Genomic DNA, 16,327 nt, shown 5'->3' on the forward strand with positions numbered 1-16,327 from the left:
GTATTGCTTGATTCAAATTATCCTCACATGAATTTGTATGTAAAATTCCTTCGCACCGCATGAAAGGTGGGGACATATTAATCACAAACATATAGCTAGCGCTTGCCTGGGACACTTGAGCAAGCATCATTCTGTGCCACCTTTATCTCATTCATCTTTGCTACATCATAGTGAGCTCTATAAACTGGAGTACAATATTTTTTTAAAAAGAGCTATTTTGACTTTTTCAGTGCACATATGTGCCAGTATATATGCTTATGTGTACAATTTACACCACACTGTATGTCATCATCACATTGATCATTCCTGATGATGTGCCCTCATAATGACTTTGAGGTCTTTTCAGCACCTGGATTTAGCTGGGCTGCAGGTAATGTTATCTATTGTAACCTTACATTTCCTGTATAATCATCCACTGGTCATCTCTCAGGCCAAAATAACTTTCAATTTATTTGGTAAGATTATATAGGAGATTGAATTATCAATCAAACTACCGTAATGATTATGTAGATAATGTAGCAACATTATGTAGCAATTTTATCTTGAAATACTGGTTTCAAATAATTTTGATGGTACACTGACTTATGATAGGGAAAATTACATCTTTGTCATTGCCACTGCATCTCCATAGTGACCCCATTGTGTTATTTGTCAAATGACGCTAAAGGCTTAACCAGGATACTGAAAAGTGACAAGAAGAAGTAATATCAAGTAGAGTTTAATGGTTATAATGCATAACATACTCTGACAGCCATTTGCTAAAAGCACAAAAGCTCCAGATAAAATTAGATCCTAAACATTGTGTGCATCCCTGTTGAGCAGCCTTTCTGTTCCATTTTGTAACCGATATAAAAAAGTGACTGACCACATGAAACTTTTATAATTAAAAGGTAGATATAAAAACATTCTGTTATGTATGTACAGTACACTATGTACATACCCAGTGGTCCCAGTATGGAGATTATATATACAGTATATATAAGAAAAGGAGCTACTTCTTCAGAGTGTGGAACTTGACGAACTTGACCTGTCGGCTATGGACTGTGCTGGCACCGGACAGGGTCATTGTCTGTCACATCCGTATGAGTCACACTAGTTCCTGCTAGCCCTGAGGGGCTGGGGTTTGAAGGCAGCAGCGTGCGAGGGGCTGCCCTGATGTCATGATGTGAAGGGAACTTTTCCTGAGGACATGTTACTGGAGCTTGAGTCGGGGGGGTTGTGCTGTTTGATCAGGAGAGATGGGGCCCGTTGGAGGGATGCAAAGACCGATCCTGTGTCCTGTGAGGGGGAGAGAGGTAGGCGTCATCTTCTTTCAGGATCTTCCGGGCATGAACTAAGTGTCGCTCCTCCGTTTTTATGATGATCCCACGGCTCTCAGCGTCCTCTATTAGAGGCTCCCAGTTTCTGTGTTTCTAAAAGGGAAAATGTATAACATTGTCAAGGGGAAAATAATTCCTCGATAAGCAGCATATTGCCAAATAAAAAATATCTTAATAAAAAAACCCTAAGCAGGGATTGCTATGGCTGAGATAGAGCATGCCTATATTACCTTCAGAGTGCTGAGGTGTCCCAAAATGAAAAGGCTGTATTTGGCTCTGGTGATGGCAACATTAATTTGCTGACGGCTCCCTAGAAACCTAACACACAGGAACCACATTACTTTAGAAACATAACAAACCAAAGTGTTGTCCGAAATACATTTGCGATGTTAGCCAGAGCTAACCAATTCAATAGTAGCAGAGAAGTGTAGTACAGTGTAGTGCAGTGAATAAAACATTGGATATGAAATGTTGCATGAATCATATGATGCCATATTTTGCTTAAAGCTGCAGTTGGCAAGTCTGACAGATTGAGGGGACTTTTGCCAAAATGTTGAATGTTTACAACTCTCATGCCCCTCCCCCACTACCACGTGCACCCTCTTATCGAGTTTGTGCTCGTCAGTGTGCACCAGACTGCAACAGACTGTGATTGACAGTCAGATCTCACACAGCCCTGCTCTGATTGGACCAGAAGAACCGGAGCTGTGGATTTTTGCAAAACAATTAACAGGCTCTAGGTGGAGGTAGTTTTTTTTTTCTAAAACCGGCTGATTTATGTTGTTCTGTCAGAGCATAGTGTTGGTTTCAGTGAATATGATCAAAAAATCTTGCTAACTGCAGCTTTAATGATCAACTTAAGAGAAATTGCTGTCATTATCTCTGCTAACAGCACAAGAATGATGTGCACAGACAAAGAACAGCACTCGGCACCTGTCCATCCCACAACCCTTGTTCTTGGCGACTCTGCTGTGAGACATATAGATGGGGAAAGGATGATTGTACGCTGTTTTCCAAATGCATCAGTGTCTGAGACAAAGAACAGACTTACAGAAATATATAAGAAGTATAAGTATATATACTCTTTTGATCCCGTGAGGGAAATTTGGTCTCTGCATTTATGCCAATCCGTGAATTAGTGAAACACACACAGCACACAGTGTACACACAGTGAGGTGAAGCACACACTAATCCCGGCGCAGTGAGCTGCCTGCAACAACAGCGGCGCCCGGGGAGCAGTGAGGGGTTAGGTGCCTTGCTCAAGGGCACTTCAGCCGTGGCCCACTGGTCCAGAGTGCTAACCAGTGGGCCACGGCTGCCCCTATAGTGTCAAATAGTGTCAAAATATAAAACAATCAAAAGCATCATTGTGCATGTAGGAGCAAATAACATTTACAAAGAGCCGCTGTATGTCCGAGAAGATTTCAAGGAACTTTTTTCTGTCCTATATGAGCTTGGAATACAAATTTTCATCAGTGGTCCACTCCCAGCCGAGGGAAGCTTTGTTTTTACAAGACTTTTCAGTTTAAACACCTGGCTCACAAAAACATGCTTTTCAGTTGGAATTAACTTTATTGACAATTTCAACCTTTTCTGGAATTGCAGAGAATATTTCAGACCAAGTAACACAGAACTCAGTTGGATTGGAGCCAAAATCTTAAGTGAAAACTATCGCCTCTCTCTGCACCACTCAGCATTTTTGCTGCCAACCTTGAGCCGACCCTCTTATAAGTGCTCAGTAGCCGTACAGACGGATCAAGACATCAACAACTCGGCTAAACCAAAACACTCTGCACGAGCTGAAACAGTCATGCCGAACCCCCCCCTGCTGTAGGGCTCACTGACAATCACCCGGTAGCCCCCACTGAAATGACCTTGGAGGAACATAAACAGCCAGCTCAACAATGCCCAGCCACATCCACTGGAACAAATGAGCATGAGGAGATAAGCTATGTTGGAGTGCTGCAGAAATCACCTACCCAGGCTGCGGAGACGCTATCAGGAAAGAAGAGTTATGCTGACATACAGTACCAGTGTCTGATAACAACATGGACACTACTGGAATGACTGTGGAAACTGAACTACCTAAGTGGTCAAATGGAGACTGTGAACATGTGGAAGCAACACCCCAACTCCCCTGAATACCCATCACCATCTCCACCCCAGCATATGTTACTCCCTGCAAGTACTGTATGCAGAAATCAATGCCAATAACCAGGCAGCTTTTTAACAGCCCAATACCATCAGCAGATCCCTTGCAAATAGGCAGGCTGTGCCCCGTATGACATCCAATTATATCTCATTACATCCTCCCTCATTGACCCTCTTCCCAGTTCACTTACTAACTGCCTTTCTGATTTAAAGCTATGCGATGCAAGATAATTTTTTAAAACTCAACAGAGATAAAACCGAAATCCTTCTCATCAGCCCCAAACCTCAACTGTCCAAATCTCATTGTCTCAGTCTGAACATTGATGGTACAATTGTCAAATCCGCTCCTGTTGTCAGAAACCTCGGCATACTGGTTGACTCCTCACTCAGTTTCGACCCCCACATTAAATCCCTCACTAAAACTGCATTCTTTCACCTCCGGAACATTGCCCGCCTTCGCCCCTTCCTTTCTACCACTGATGCACAAACCCTGGTTCACTCCTTCATTACATTCCGCCTAGACTACTGCAACTCCCTATTCATTGGCCTCCCCACTAAATCACTTCAAAGACTACAATATATTTAGAACTCTGCAGCCAGACTAATCACTCATACCAAGAGATCTGCACATATCACCCCTATTCTTTCTCAGCTTCACTGGTACCAGACTCTATACACTAGGTGCCCGAGACCTTCAACTGTGTTCCCAACCTTTACAGCACCAAAAAAGCCACCCCCCCTCCCCATTCAATAGAATATTTTCAGCGGTCATATTCTTAGCCGGCACGTAACATGGAATGTGCAGTGGACAATACTGACAACAACAACAGGGATCAAATCACTAACTATGATTGCAATATGGCTATTTGATATTGTTGGGGTCCCTGCAATACCCAGGACCCAGTAGGCCCATGACATTCTCTATTCCTGTATTAGGAATAGAGAATCCTGTATCCTGTATCCAGGTATAGTCATCAACTGGGTGAAATCATACCTACAAGAAAGGAGTTTGTTTGTTGCTATCGGCAACTGTACAGTACCTCTACGCCAACGTCCTTGACCTGTGGTGTCCCCCAGGGGTCGATCTTGGGGCCACTATTATTCAACCTCTATATGCTCCCACTTGGACAAACCATCACAAACAATTTGGTTTCCTATCATAGCTATGCTATATGACACCCAAGTTTACTTAGCTCTTTCGCCTAATGACTATGATCCCCTTGAATCTCTTTGTCAGTGTAATTACAAGATTAACAACTGGATGTCTCAAAATTCTCTTCAGTTGAACAAAGAAAAAACTGAAGTAATTATATTTGGTAAAAAAAAAGAGAAAAGACTTAAGGTTGCCACTCTCCTTGATAATAAAGTGCTTAAAGCAAAGGATACTGTTAGAAATCTTGGTGTCATAATTGACAGTGATCTAAATCTAAACAGCCACATGAAAGCAATAACTAAATCAGCTTTTTACCACCTCAAAAACATTGGCAAACTTAGAGGGCTAATGTCTAAACATGATCTAGAAAAACGTTTTCATGCATTCATCTCCAGTAGGGTTGACTACGGCAATGGACTTTTCACAGGCCTTCCTAAAAAGACTATCAAACAGCGCTTCTGCTTGTTTATAAATCACTAAATGGAACGGGACCAAATTACCTAGCAGACATGCTTCAGCAGTAAACACCTTCCAGGCCTCTCATGTCTCAGGAGAAATACTTGTTAGTAAAACCTACTGTTAGTACTAAACATGGTGAAGCAGCATTTAGTTGCTATGCAGTTCAGCTCTGGAACCAACTTTCAGATGAAATCAAAATTGCACCAACTGTAGCCAGTTTCAAATCTAGACTTAAGACCAAACTTTTCTCAGATACTTTCTGCTACCTGATCACTTATTTTTTACATTTCTAAATTTGGGAAAGTCTTTTAGCTAAAATTTTAATAGTTTCTATGCTGTTTTTTATTTAATTATTACTTTTTAATTATAAACTTTTTAATTATTGCCTTTTTATGCTTTTATGTACTAATACCTTGTGTGTTTTATTATTATTATTATTATTATTATTATTATTATTATTATTATTAATATTATTATTATCTTATTATTCTTTACTTTTTAAACTATTCTTTGACTATTGCCCTTCTATGGTTTTATCAGCTATTCCTGTTTGCTTTTGTTTATGTAAAGCACATTGAATGACCTCTGTGTATGAAATGTGCTATATAAATAAAGTTCACTTGACTTGACTTGACTTCCTAAGGACTTTTCAGGATGATCTTCCTCTGTTGTTTGTCTGTGCAGGATTACACAAAAACTAGCACTCTTATCATATCATTTGGTGCAAATGTGTAACATAGGCCAATGAAGAACCATTTAAAATGTTGAGTGCCTCTGACTCATGGGGTGGCTCAACGGCCTTCGTTTCCAACGCTGTGAGATCCTGTATCGGGTTGGGCCTCAGTTGGATTTATTTGCTTTCTGAGTGATATTCTTGTCTATCATGTTATGAAGACAGCATGAAATTTAGCATCTTTTGCGTATTCATAACTAAGTATGTTCTTGTCATTTTTTCAAGTTATATTTTTGTAGCTTGGCTGACACCAAACCAATTCTCAACTATCTGTCATCACATCAAAACCCATCACATGCCAGATAATGTGATTCTTTCCTGAGTTTTTGGTTGCTTTAATGGGAGGAAGGCCAGACAGATCTGCCAGAGCAAATTAAAGTGCGCTTCAGGATTTGTCTGATTCCTGGGTGTGCCTGGGTCCCTGTGGGCGCCGCGCTGGGCCATTGTGTGTAGCTGAACACCTACGCTCATGGGCGGATTATGAACTTTCGGGCCCCTGGGCCCAGATGTATTGAGGGCCCCCCACTAATTGTCGTATATGTGGGAGGGGTTGGGGGTCCTCCCCCAGAAATGTTTTCATTTGTTTGATGTGATTTCCTGTATTCTGGTGCATTTTGAGTATGGCCAATACTAAATTCAATTCATGAATTCATAGCCTACATCCTGATTTGTTGATACTGAGGCAATGATTCCATGCAAAGGCTTGGGCTTCAGGGCCCCCTGACCCCTTGGGCCCCTGGGCCTGGGCCCGGTAGGCCCGTGCAGTAATCCATCCCTGCCTACGCTACCACTGCGCTATAGCACACCAAAAAGAATTGCATATTTGCACACATAACCTGTAACCTGAAAAATCCAGACCCTGATAATCTAGAAAAATTAAGGGTCTAGCAAAGAGCAATGTAATGGCCCAACTCGAGGGGCGGCATCTCACTGCACGCAATTGGATAACACTAGACCATGTTTACTCTGAATGATTTCGGACTTCGACGCAATCGGATAACACTACGACCAATGTGTACTGTCCTCCAACGTTGCAGCGCTGTCTTCATCAGTTTAGTTAGTCTCGAATTTGTTGGGGTAAAAGTAACGTGCATCATTGCTCTTTGCCAGAGTGTCTCGCAGAGACAATTCCATTGTGCTCTCGCGAGAACTCTGGATTTCCAGGGTACATATACTGTGCAACATATACAAAATAGCTGCAGAAGAGCACAACGACCATCAAATTCCAATTCAAAATAAGTAACAAAGCCTTGAAAAAAAAGTCTGAAAACACAAGTACCGTTGCTTGCAGATGAACATGTGTACACAATCACACAGACTTACTCGGTGGAGTCCACTTTATTGCTGGATCGCACACAGGACACAATGATACAGTCATTCTCTCTACCCTGAAATCTACTGACTGAGTCCACCACCACTTTCCTAACATGGAGACAAAACAAAGACACAAAAACAACAATTCAATGAACATACAGTACAACACTCAATGTGTATGCAGTAAAAACAATAAACAATTCCCCCAAAACCCAACATTAAGACATCTAGTGATACTGTGGGATTGAGTGTGGGAAAAAGTTTGGTGGTCCGACACTAACTTTGATAAGCCTTTTCCTTGGAGGGCTTGGCAAATCCGAAACTTCTGTGCATTGCACTGTGTAATGACCCCAACAACCCCAGCAAGTGACTTATTGGGATTGCGGAGCTGGTACCTCTTAGTGACCAACCGTACCAACTCTACAGTCAGTTCCACCTCCTTAGAGTTGAAAAAGGAGCTGCCAAGCACACATGAACAAACAGGATTTAAAATATGCATATAAACCATGGAGCAAGAGAAGTTTATTTTGTTAAACATTTCTTTAAGGTGATGACATACTTCTTTTCTCTCATCTCCTGTCCATCAGAAACATCAAACACCCTGTAGGACTCACAAGCCCAGTCACTAGAGCAGCGACTCTGACCGATCGTTCTGAAAGACATACCCAATCTGTATCTGTCAAATATACCGAAAACTGAGCTATGACTGCAATGTGAAATATGTCAGGATTCGTATCGGTGCACCCCAAAATATTACTGACCACTTATGTACATTATGCAGGTTTTTAGGGTTTCCTGTGGTTAGTTATTGTAGCAAATAATTTCATTCATTCATTCATTACAGTGCATGAAAATGCACTGTACTGTTCTTCCTAGGCTTCTTCTTCTTCTTCTAACGCAGTTAATGCAGCTTCAACCGTTTAACGTAGAAACTTCATTCAAACTGCGTTGCGTAGGTCTTACTTATGACATGTGGGCTTTGTATTTTTCATCTTTGTAACTTTTATACTTTTTAAACTATTAATTAAAAACTGTTCAAAATTTCCCCATAGACTTAACATGGTCTGATGACATCACAATAGAGCCGTTAAGCAATTAGAATCCTATGGCAGGTGTTCGGGCCACCTGGATCTCAACTGCCAGTCTCAGGCTTTAAGCATACAAACTGGCCCTATTAAGACTACACATCCTGTCCAACTGCTTCCTCTGCCAAAAACTGTTTCAAAATAAAAGTCCTCACTACAATATTTCATTGTTAAACAATTTAACCCTTTAAACTACTGAACTTTTTAACTGTTCAGCCATTGTAACTGTTACTTGTCATCAACTATGACTCTTACCCACTGTAGCTAGTTAGCATGGTTAGCATAGTTAGCATGCTAGCTTGTTAGCATGCTAGTTAGCATTTTTAGCAAAACTGCTAAAATTGATTAGCTAAGTTAGCTAAGTAACATGGTTAGCATAGTTAGCATGCTAGCATGTTAGCATGCTAGTTAGCATTTTTTGCAAAACTGCTAAAAATGATTAGCTAAGTTAGCTAAGTCACATGGTTAGCATAGTTAGCATGTTAGCATGCTAGTTAGCATTTTTTGCAAAACTGCTAAAAATGATTAGCTAAGTTAGCTAAGTCACATGGTTAGCATAGTTAGCATGCTAGCATGTTAGCATGTTAGTTAGCATTTTTTACAAAACTACTAAAAACGATTACCTAAGTTAGCTAAGTCACATGGTTAGCATAATTAGCATGCTAGCATGTTAGTATGCTAGTTAGCATTTTTAGCAAAACTTCTAAAAATGATTAGCTAAGTTAGCTAAGTAAAATGGTTAGCATAGTTAACATGCTAGCATGTTAACATGCTAGTTAGCATAGTTAGCAAAACTGATAAAATTAATTAGCTAGGTTAGCTAAGTCACATGGTTAACATAGTTAGCATTGCTAACATGCTAGTTAGCATAACTACTAAAAATGAAAACATTAGCTAAGTTAACTAAGTTAAGTATTATCCACCTATTTAACCGTTCAATCATTCCAACTATATTAAACCTTATCTACCAAGCAAATCATTTAACCATATAAACTATCCACCTATTTAACTGTTCAGTCACTCCAACTATATTAAACCTCATCTACCTAGCAACCAATATAGTTTGTTTTTACTCTGTATGATATTTTACATCATATTTTTTGCATTTTCATGCACTGTATTTCCTTCAGGAAATGCTTTTCTAGTTTATTCAATTATTTTTTCCTTTTTGATAGATTTGACAGATAGAAATGACTGTGCAAAAGGATTTCTGTTTATTGACTGATAGAAATGTGTGTCAATCCTATAATCCGTTAAATCCATTTCAATTCATTTGCCATCAGTCAAGCATTAGCTTTAGGACATGCATGGACAGTAAATATGTGCATCTCACCTATCCGCCTTGAGTAAGTTTCCGTAGAAGTATTTGGATGGGAAGTTTTGGATATCCACGTGCATCCTGTATTGCTGACTCAGGAAGTGGGTGTGTGGGGGGCTCAGTTGCTGTACACACTTGTAAAGTCGATCCATCAGTGACTGGTCAAACCTGAGCTCCTTTGTTTTCTGTCACACACACACACACACACACACACACACACACACACACACACACACAAACACGTTGATGAAATACTGACTGGTTTTCCCAGACAGTTGATCAAGCACATTCCTCAGGCTCTAATTTGTGTGACACACAATGCGCCAGGCAATGCATTGATACCATTTAGAAACAAACTAATGCTAATTTAACAAGATGTACCACAATGTGCCCGATCCTTAAATGTCCTGGGAATCCTTGACAAAAAATAACTGAAGGAAAAAAAATCTGGAAAAAAAAAACTCTGACTAAACCTATATGACCATATGAACATCACCAACATAACAGCCTTAAAGAGCATGTCACTGCGGTTTTCAAGCAGGCACATTCCTATATCTGTGTTTCATTGAAATAATTAGGCCCACAACATCTACAGAAGGCTCCACAGCAGTATCTGGTGTCCCACAAATATTAACAAATTCCTCTTTGTTGCTGTGGCGTTTATGATAAGATCAGCATCATAACCAGACAAACCGCAAGCCCTTGATGCAGACACAAGGCCTTGATCTCTGTAATTTGCCGGCAGAGAATTAACTTTAATTACCTGTTTTAACTATTAGGGCAGTGTTTTTTATGACTGGATCCTTGGACTGAGACGGTGTCATCTGCAAGCTAGTCTTTCCGTAAAATGTCTCTAAATTAGAAAATATTCTCATCCCTGCCTAGTAGACAATACCTGTGATTTGACTGTTGGTGGGAGCTGCTCAGGATCTCCCACCAGGACAAGCGAGGGGCAACGGAACAGCAGAGGAATCAGAGTCTCTGTCTCCTTGGCCTGACCTGCCTATGACACACACACACACACACACACGCACGCACGCACGCACACACACACACACACACACACACACACACACACACACACACACACACACACACACACACACACACACACACACACACACACACACACACACACACATGAATGCTTTTATTTGGATCTGAAAGGCAAGCAAGGAAAACAAGATCCAAATACTCTGGGAAGAGTCATTAATAAGGTGACAGGTCTACATGGCTCTCATGCTGTTACAGGTCCTTCCATTTATAATACTCAGCACATTAAGGATCAACAAAACATCTCCGTCTCCATATTTGCATGCTCCCTATAGTGACCAAATGAAATGGGTAACCTCATACACTGACATGCATGTGTAGGGTACATTTGCATGTACACACACACACACAGAAATTGTACAATAAGGATACATTGCTATGGGTGACTACACTGCAGACTTTCACCAGTAGATTGCCCACAGCCAATCCCTCACCTCACCTCACCTCATCAATGATGACACAGTTGAATGGCACATCGTCCTGAAGTTGGGAAGGGAATTCCGTTTGCAGGTCGACACCTCCGCTGGTGCTCAGGGTGCAGCAGATGATGTTGGCCTCCTGCAGTATGAGGCGCTGCACGTTTTCTTCCCCGCTATTGCACTGTGGACAAGAGACGGACACGAATGCCTTTTAATTGGCTAAAAGCCAGTGGTGGTAACTTTAGTTGGGAAAAAGACTCATGGTGAGTCAGTGACAGTCGTCACTGAATTTAAAAGCCTAGTCGTCCATTTGTGTGTGTGTGTGTGTGTGTGTGTGTGTGTGTGTGTGTGTGTGTGTGTGTGTGTGTGTGTGTTTGTGTGTGTGTGTGTGAGTGTGTGTGTACACACAAATGTACCCTACACATGCATGTCAGTGTATGAGGTTACCCATTTCATTTGGTCACAGAGTGTTTTCCTCCTTTCCTCCAGTTTTATTTTTTCTCCCAGCACTTCATTACGCTACAGAGAAGCAGCAACAAGTCAAGTCAAGTCAACTCAGTTTTATTTGTATAGCACACACACACAAGTTAGTGCTATGAACACAGAAAACCAGCAGAAGAAACTCAAACATGTCCTAACCCCTGAGGTAATGAGCAGCAGTGTTGGGAAAGTTACTTCAAAAACGTAATGTATTATGTATTACTTATTACTGCCATTTCAAAGTAATTTGATACATAATAAAATTATTGTCTCTGAATTGTAAGGCATTACACTACTATTGCATTACCTTTAGGTTACTTTTACCAAAATATGGAATTGGATATATGGATTTGGCATTCTAAACGCAGTTTATTACGCTCAATTAATTTATTATTATTCCCTTTTATTTGTTATGCTCAATTTTCTTTAAAAAATAATTGTGCTATTTCGCAAGGTATAGAGAGATCTTTCGGTTTCGCACACAAAGTGCACATAACTATTATGTTCTTCATATCCTTGTCTCTGACAAACTGAAAATAATGAGCGTAGGCTTATGTCCATCGAGTCTGCTGCAGCCAGTCACAGTCATCTTCAACCAGTAACAGGAGATAAAGTTCTGCTATTTGCGCAGATTTTTTCTCCTCTGTTGTTCTCGCAGTGTTGTTTGCGAATATGTATCAAAAGAAAACAGCACTTAATTTCGGGTTAAATGCATTGTGACGTGTGTTACTGAAGTTTGTAACTGAGTAAAATATTACCCACATTTTTTTGTAATGTCTTACATTACTGCGTTACAGCAAAAAGCTGTAAATACATTAAAGTGTTGCTCCCAACACTGATGAGCTGCTATTTAAATAATGCAGCTAACTACATATATTTTTTTTATTGACAAGCCCATGGGTGCGCTTACTGCGCTATGTTCATTTGACAGGTTGTCAGCTCATGCACACACACACACACACACACACACACACACACACACACACACACCCACACACCCCCTTACCTTCTCTTGAGTTTGGGAGTTGCCATGCATTTCGTTCAGGTTCTGTATCCTCTGCGCCAAAGTTGCAATCTTCTGCATATCCCGCTCTATGCAAGCCACATGGGAAACGTGTTGAGACTGAGCCAGGGCAGTTTGCAATGTGTGTAGCTGTGTGAGGAACCTCACCTATTCGCCGTTTGGCTAGAAGGTGCAAACTGAACTTCTCAGCTAGCCCAGAGATGTTTTCCTCACTGCCCAGCCTCACCAGATTAACACCTTCACAGTTGCCTATGCAGAACAAAACAAATATTTATCACTCGTATGATCACACGCAGTTACACTAGATACAAGCAGCAGTATCCAAGTGTGTGCTTTTGTGTACCTCTGCGCCTTCCATCTTTGCTTTTTATTTCTCGAAAGAAGACAATGATTTTCTCCATTAGATTGTCGATTGCAGCAGCGGAAGGAGCACAGACGAGCGTGTGCCAAGGCTTTTGCCCAGTGGGGTCCGCTGCACTAAACTTCTGAAACATACACATGGCGGCTGGTCAGTGGTTGTGAACTGAGAGAATCCGTATATAAAGCACACACACACACAGACACACACACACACCTGTGATAGTTGATAGAGCAGGTGTACAATGGTGTGACTCTTGCCAGTTCCAGGGGGCCCATGGATCATACATATTTGGGGGGTTGGCTGTCTGCTCATCACCATGGAAACACCACAATCTATGGCCTTTGCCTGGTCTACATTACATCCCTCAAACTAAGGAAAGAGGGAAAAAACAATTACATTACATTATATGCATGTGTACTAAAATGCTGACACCCAAAAGCCCAGAGATGACATAAGATGCTTTCTTACCATGGATTCAGAATCTGGTAGGACATGTGCAAAGTGCTTATCTGGTGCCAGGATTGTGTGGATTAGGGCATTGTCGCGAATGTGGCACAGAGCATTGAGCTCCCGCATGGCACTCCGTATACTGCCAATCACCTCACAATGTACCTGCTGCTTTTCAACGGAGAACACATTGCCACATATCTGTACTTTCAGTTTCAGCTCTCGCCTCAAATCTGTCCAGATGCAAAAATAGAACAGAATAGTAGTAAGGGATTAGTTTTAGCCTGTATTGTGTGTCTGTGTGCGCAAGTGCGTAAGTTATGAATGGTGTTTTTTTTATTCAATATATAACGGTAAAAATCCATGGAAAAAATTAAGTGAAATCCTTGAAAGGTTGATCATACATTTTCTGGAGTGCTTATTTGCTTATCTTTTTGTGTTTTGCTGCTGCTGAAAGCATCATCAATACAGGCATCCATGCTATGCAGACTAAACTGAATAACTGAACTAGTGCTTTAAAAAACTTTATTCATCGTATTGCAGTGATAGTCCAGCCTAAACAATGTCCAGACCAACCGTCAAGCAATAGGGTGAGGTGAGATGTCATCAGCTGGCGCCCCCCGATGAAACCTGACTTAAAGATGGCTGCGGCCTATCTTTTATACCCCTTGGCCTTCGAGCAGTGCCCTCCTCTCGCGCTATTTTCAAAAAACACCTTTTGGCCAATTAACATCTGACAGGGTTAATAATATTGGTGGACACCATTTTCCCATCATGCCTAAAAATATAACTACAAAACTGTGTAGCTCTGGGTCTTTCTGGTTCTATCCAGTTGGGTGTAAGCAGGGCTTTCTTATCTTGTTTACTTTATAGCAGACAATGCCCACCTGTTACTTGTCCTTGCTCTTATCCTCACCAGCTGACATCATCCCCTCTCTCTTGACCATCTAGTGAGAGGATGTCTTTTCCTAGTGTCTTCATCTTCCTGCTCCCCACTCCCTGACTGTTGGTCTGGTCTGCTCAAGATGTGTAATAGCCTTGAAACGCTCATAATAACTGCAGTAATATTAAAACGTATAAAACCATAAATGCATCCTTTAAGTCATAGAAAAACACCACATTGCCTATGGAGCAATTTTTTAAAAGTCTAGCAGCAGAGTTTTGTATAGTTTCAATTTCTTTATATGCTTTTTTGGGAGACCAGTATAAAGTGCATTGCAGTAGTCTAACCTACTAATGATAAAGACATGGATTCATTTCTCTGCATCTTGTTGAGTTAAAAAAGGCCACACTTTGGCAATGTTTCTCAGGTGGAAATAAGCTCTACGGGTAACTTTACTAATATGGGGCTTGAAGCTTAAAGGAGAACTCGGGCCAATTTTAACTCAGAGCTCAGTTGATCATGTTCACGGAATACCGTCGGTCGGTAAAGACATGAAAAAAAATGTTGCCGTCTGATGCGAGACAGCCGGTCTAGGGCTTACAAGCTATGCTATGGGGCCATGCACTAGTGCTGTGCAACATGAACAGGGTCCTGACATGACACCACTGTGTGTGTTCAACCCAATAATTGTGAAGGAACATGTGTTTGTAGCCTAGGCTGTCAGCCTACCTGTTTCATGTAGCCTATAAAGTCCACAGCCTACCGAACTAATCGAATGCTTTTTCCCATTTCCACAGAAACCAAACTATTTTCAGTGCAATGATGATTCAGCATTGCAAAGTTTATATATTAATATGAATGACTGTAACAACATGGAAACTCCAAATGAGAGCTGCAGCTGACAGCAAGCTATTGAATAGAATATGGAGGACCAAAAATGACAGGAATAAATCAATTCAGGAATAAATTAGGTATGTAGGCTACAAATATATACATCTATTTACAGTTTGGTCAAACTGGTAGGCCTTATTAATTTCTGCAATTGCCTAATTGCTACCTCATTGATGCACAGTACATATTTACAGTAAGTAAATAAAATGAATCATGGGGAAATACATGATTAAATGAATGAAACAATGTAGAAATAAGCTACATAAATAGCCTACATAAATGAAGCAATGTGGAAATAGAAAAATAGATAAATCAAGCGATGTGGAAATACATAAATAAATAAATTAAGTAATAGAAAGAAAGAAAGAAAGAAAGAAAGAGAGAAAGAAAAAGAAAGAAAGAAAGAAAGAAAGGAAGAAAGAAAGTGAGTAGAATTTTGAATTTGATTCAGGACAGAACTGGTAACTAGTGAAGCTGAGAAAGAATAGGGATGATATGTGCAGATATCTTGGTATGAGTGAGTAGTCTGGCTGCAGAGATCTGAATATATTGTAGTCTTTGAAGTGATTTAGTGGGGAGGCCAATGAATAGGGAGTTGCAGTAGTCTAGGCGGGATGTAATGAAGGAGTGAACCAGGGTTTGTGCATCAGTGGTAGAAAGGAAGGGGCGAAGGCGGGCAATGTTCCGGAGGTGAAAGAATGCAGTTTTAGTGAGGGATTTAATGTGGGGGTCCAAACTGAGTGAGGAGTCAACCAGTATGCCAAGGTTTCTGACAACAGGAGCGGATTTGACATTTGTACCATCAATGTTCAGACTGAGACTATGAAATTTGGATAGTTGAGGTTTGGGGCTGATGAGAAGGATTTCAGTTTTATCTGTTGTTACGACCCGGCTCTAAGCCAAAAGCAATAAATAACCATTACCAAAAAATGTCTAGGGGAAAGTAAAAGCATGTATGCAAGTGTGTTCATGTGGGTGCGTGTATGCCAAAGTCAGTATGATGTTCCAAGATAGAAAGAAAGCGCCGGTGAGAGAGATAACCCAGAGGTGCCTGCAACAGAATGTGCCTAACAGAAAAGTGCCCCAAATCAAGAGAGAGAACAACCCCTTAAATACCCACACACCTTGACCAGGTGTGCATGATTAGCCAATTAGACCAGCTAGGCCGGCATTGCCCGTGCACTGGCCATGTCAGGCCTGAAGGGGCGTAGGGGTCGTAACACTGTGTTGAGTTTTA

The 16,327-nt window shown here is 40.9% G+C and overlaps 1 protein-coding gene across 5 annotated transcripts in view; it reads right to left on the bottom strand.

Annotated features, from left to right (window-relative positions):
* Positions 1-702: 702 nt before the first annotated feature.
* The window catches only part of LOC143122784 (putative helicase senataxin), a 32,057-nt gene continuing 16,432 nt past the window's right edge, over positions 703-16,327 (bottom strand). For all 5 annotated transcript variants that reach the window (XM_076283662.1, XM_076283661.1, XM_076283660.1 and 2 more), the window contains 14 exons: positions 13,338-13,549; positions 13,083-13,238; positions 12,852-12,993; positions 12,656-12,757; positions 12,491-12,576; positions 11,452-11,523; positions 11,030-11,185; positions 10,428-10,535; positions 9,548-9,717; positions 7,689-7,781; positions 7,411-7,587; positions 7,139-7,237; positions 1,550-1,637; positions 703-1,412 (listed from right to left, as the gene is read on the bottom strand). In XM_076283662.1, the coding sequence (XP_076139777.1) occupies positions 1,230-1,412; positions 1,550-1,637; positions 7,139-7,237; positions 7,411-7,587; positions 7,689-7,781; positions 9,548-9,717; positions 10,428-10,535; positions 11,030-11,185; positions 11,452-11,523; positions 12,491-12,576; positions 12,656-12,757; positions 12,852-12,993; positions 13,083-13,238; positions 13,338-13,549 (1,844 nt within the window). In that variant the 3' untranslated portion in view covers positions 703-1,229. The remainder of the gene's footprint in view (positions 1,413-1,549; positions 1,638-7,138; positions 7,238-7,410; positions 7,588-7,688; positions 7,782-9,547; positions 9,718-10,427; positions 10,536-11,029; positions 11,186-11,451; positions 11,524-12,490; positions 12,577-12,655; positions 12,758-12,851; positions 12,994-13,082; positions 13,239-13,337; positions 13,550-16,327) is intronic.

The sequence above is a fragment of the Alosa pseudoharengus genome, unplaced genomic scaffold (assembly GCF_046254945.1).
Source record: "Alosa pseudoharengus isolate Yale_2024_CS ecotype anadromous, Long Island Sound unplaced genomic scaffold, YU_APseudo_1.1 YU_APseudo_1.1_scf_14, whole genome shotgun sequence".
Lineage (NCBI taxonomy): Eukaryota > Metazoa > Chordata > Actinopteri > Clupeiformes > Clupeidae > Alosa > Alosa pseudoharengus.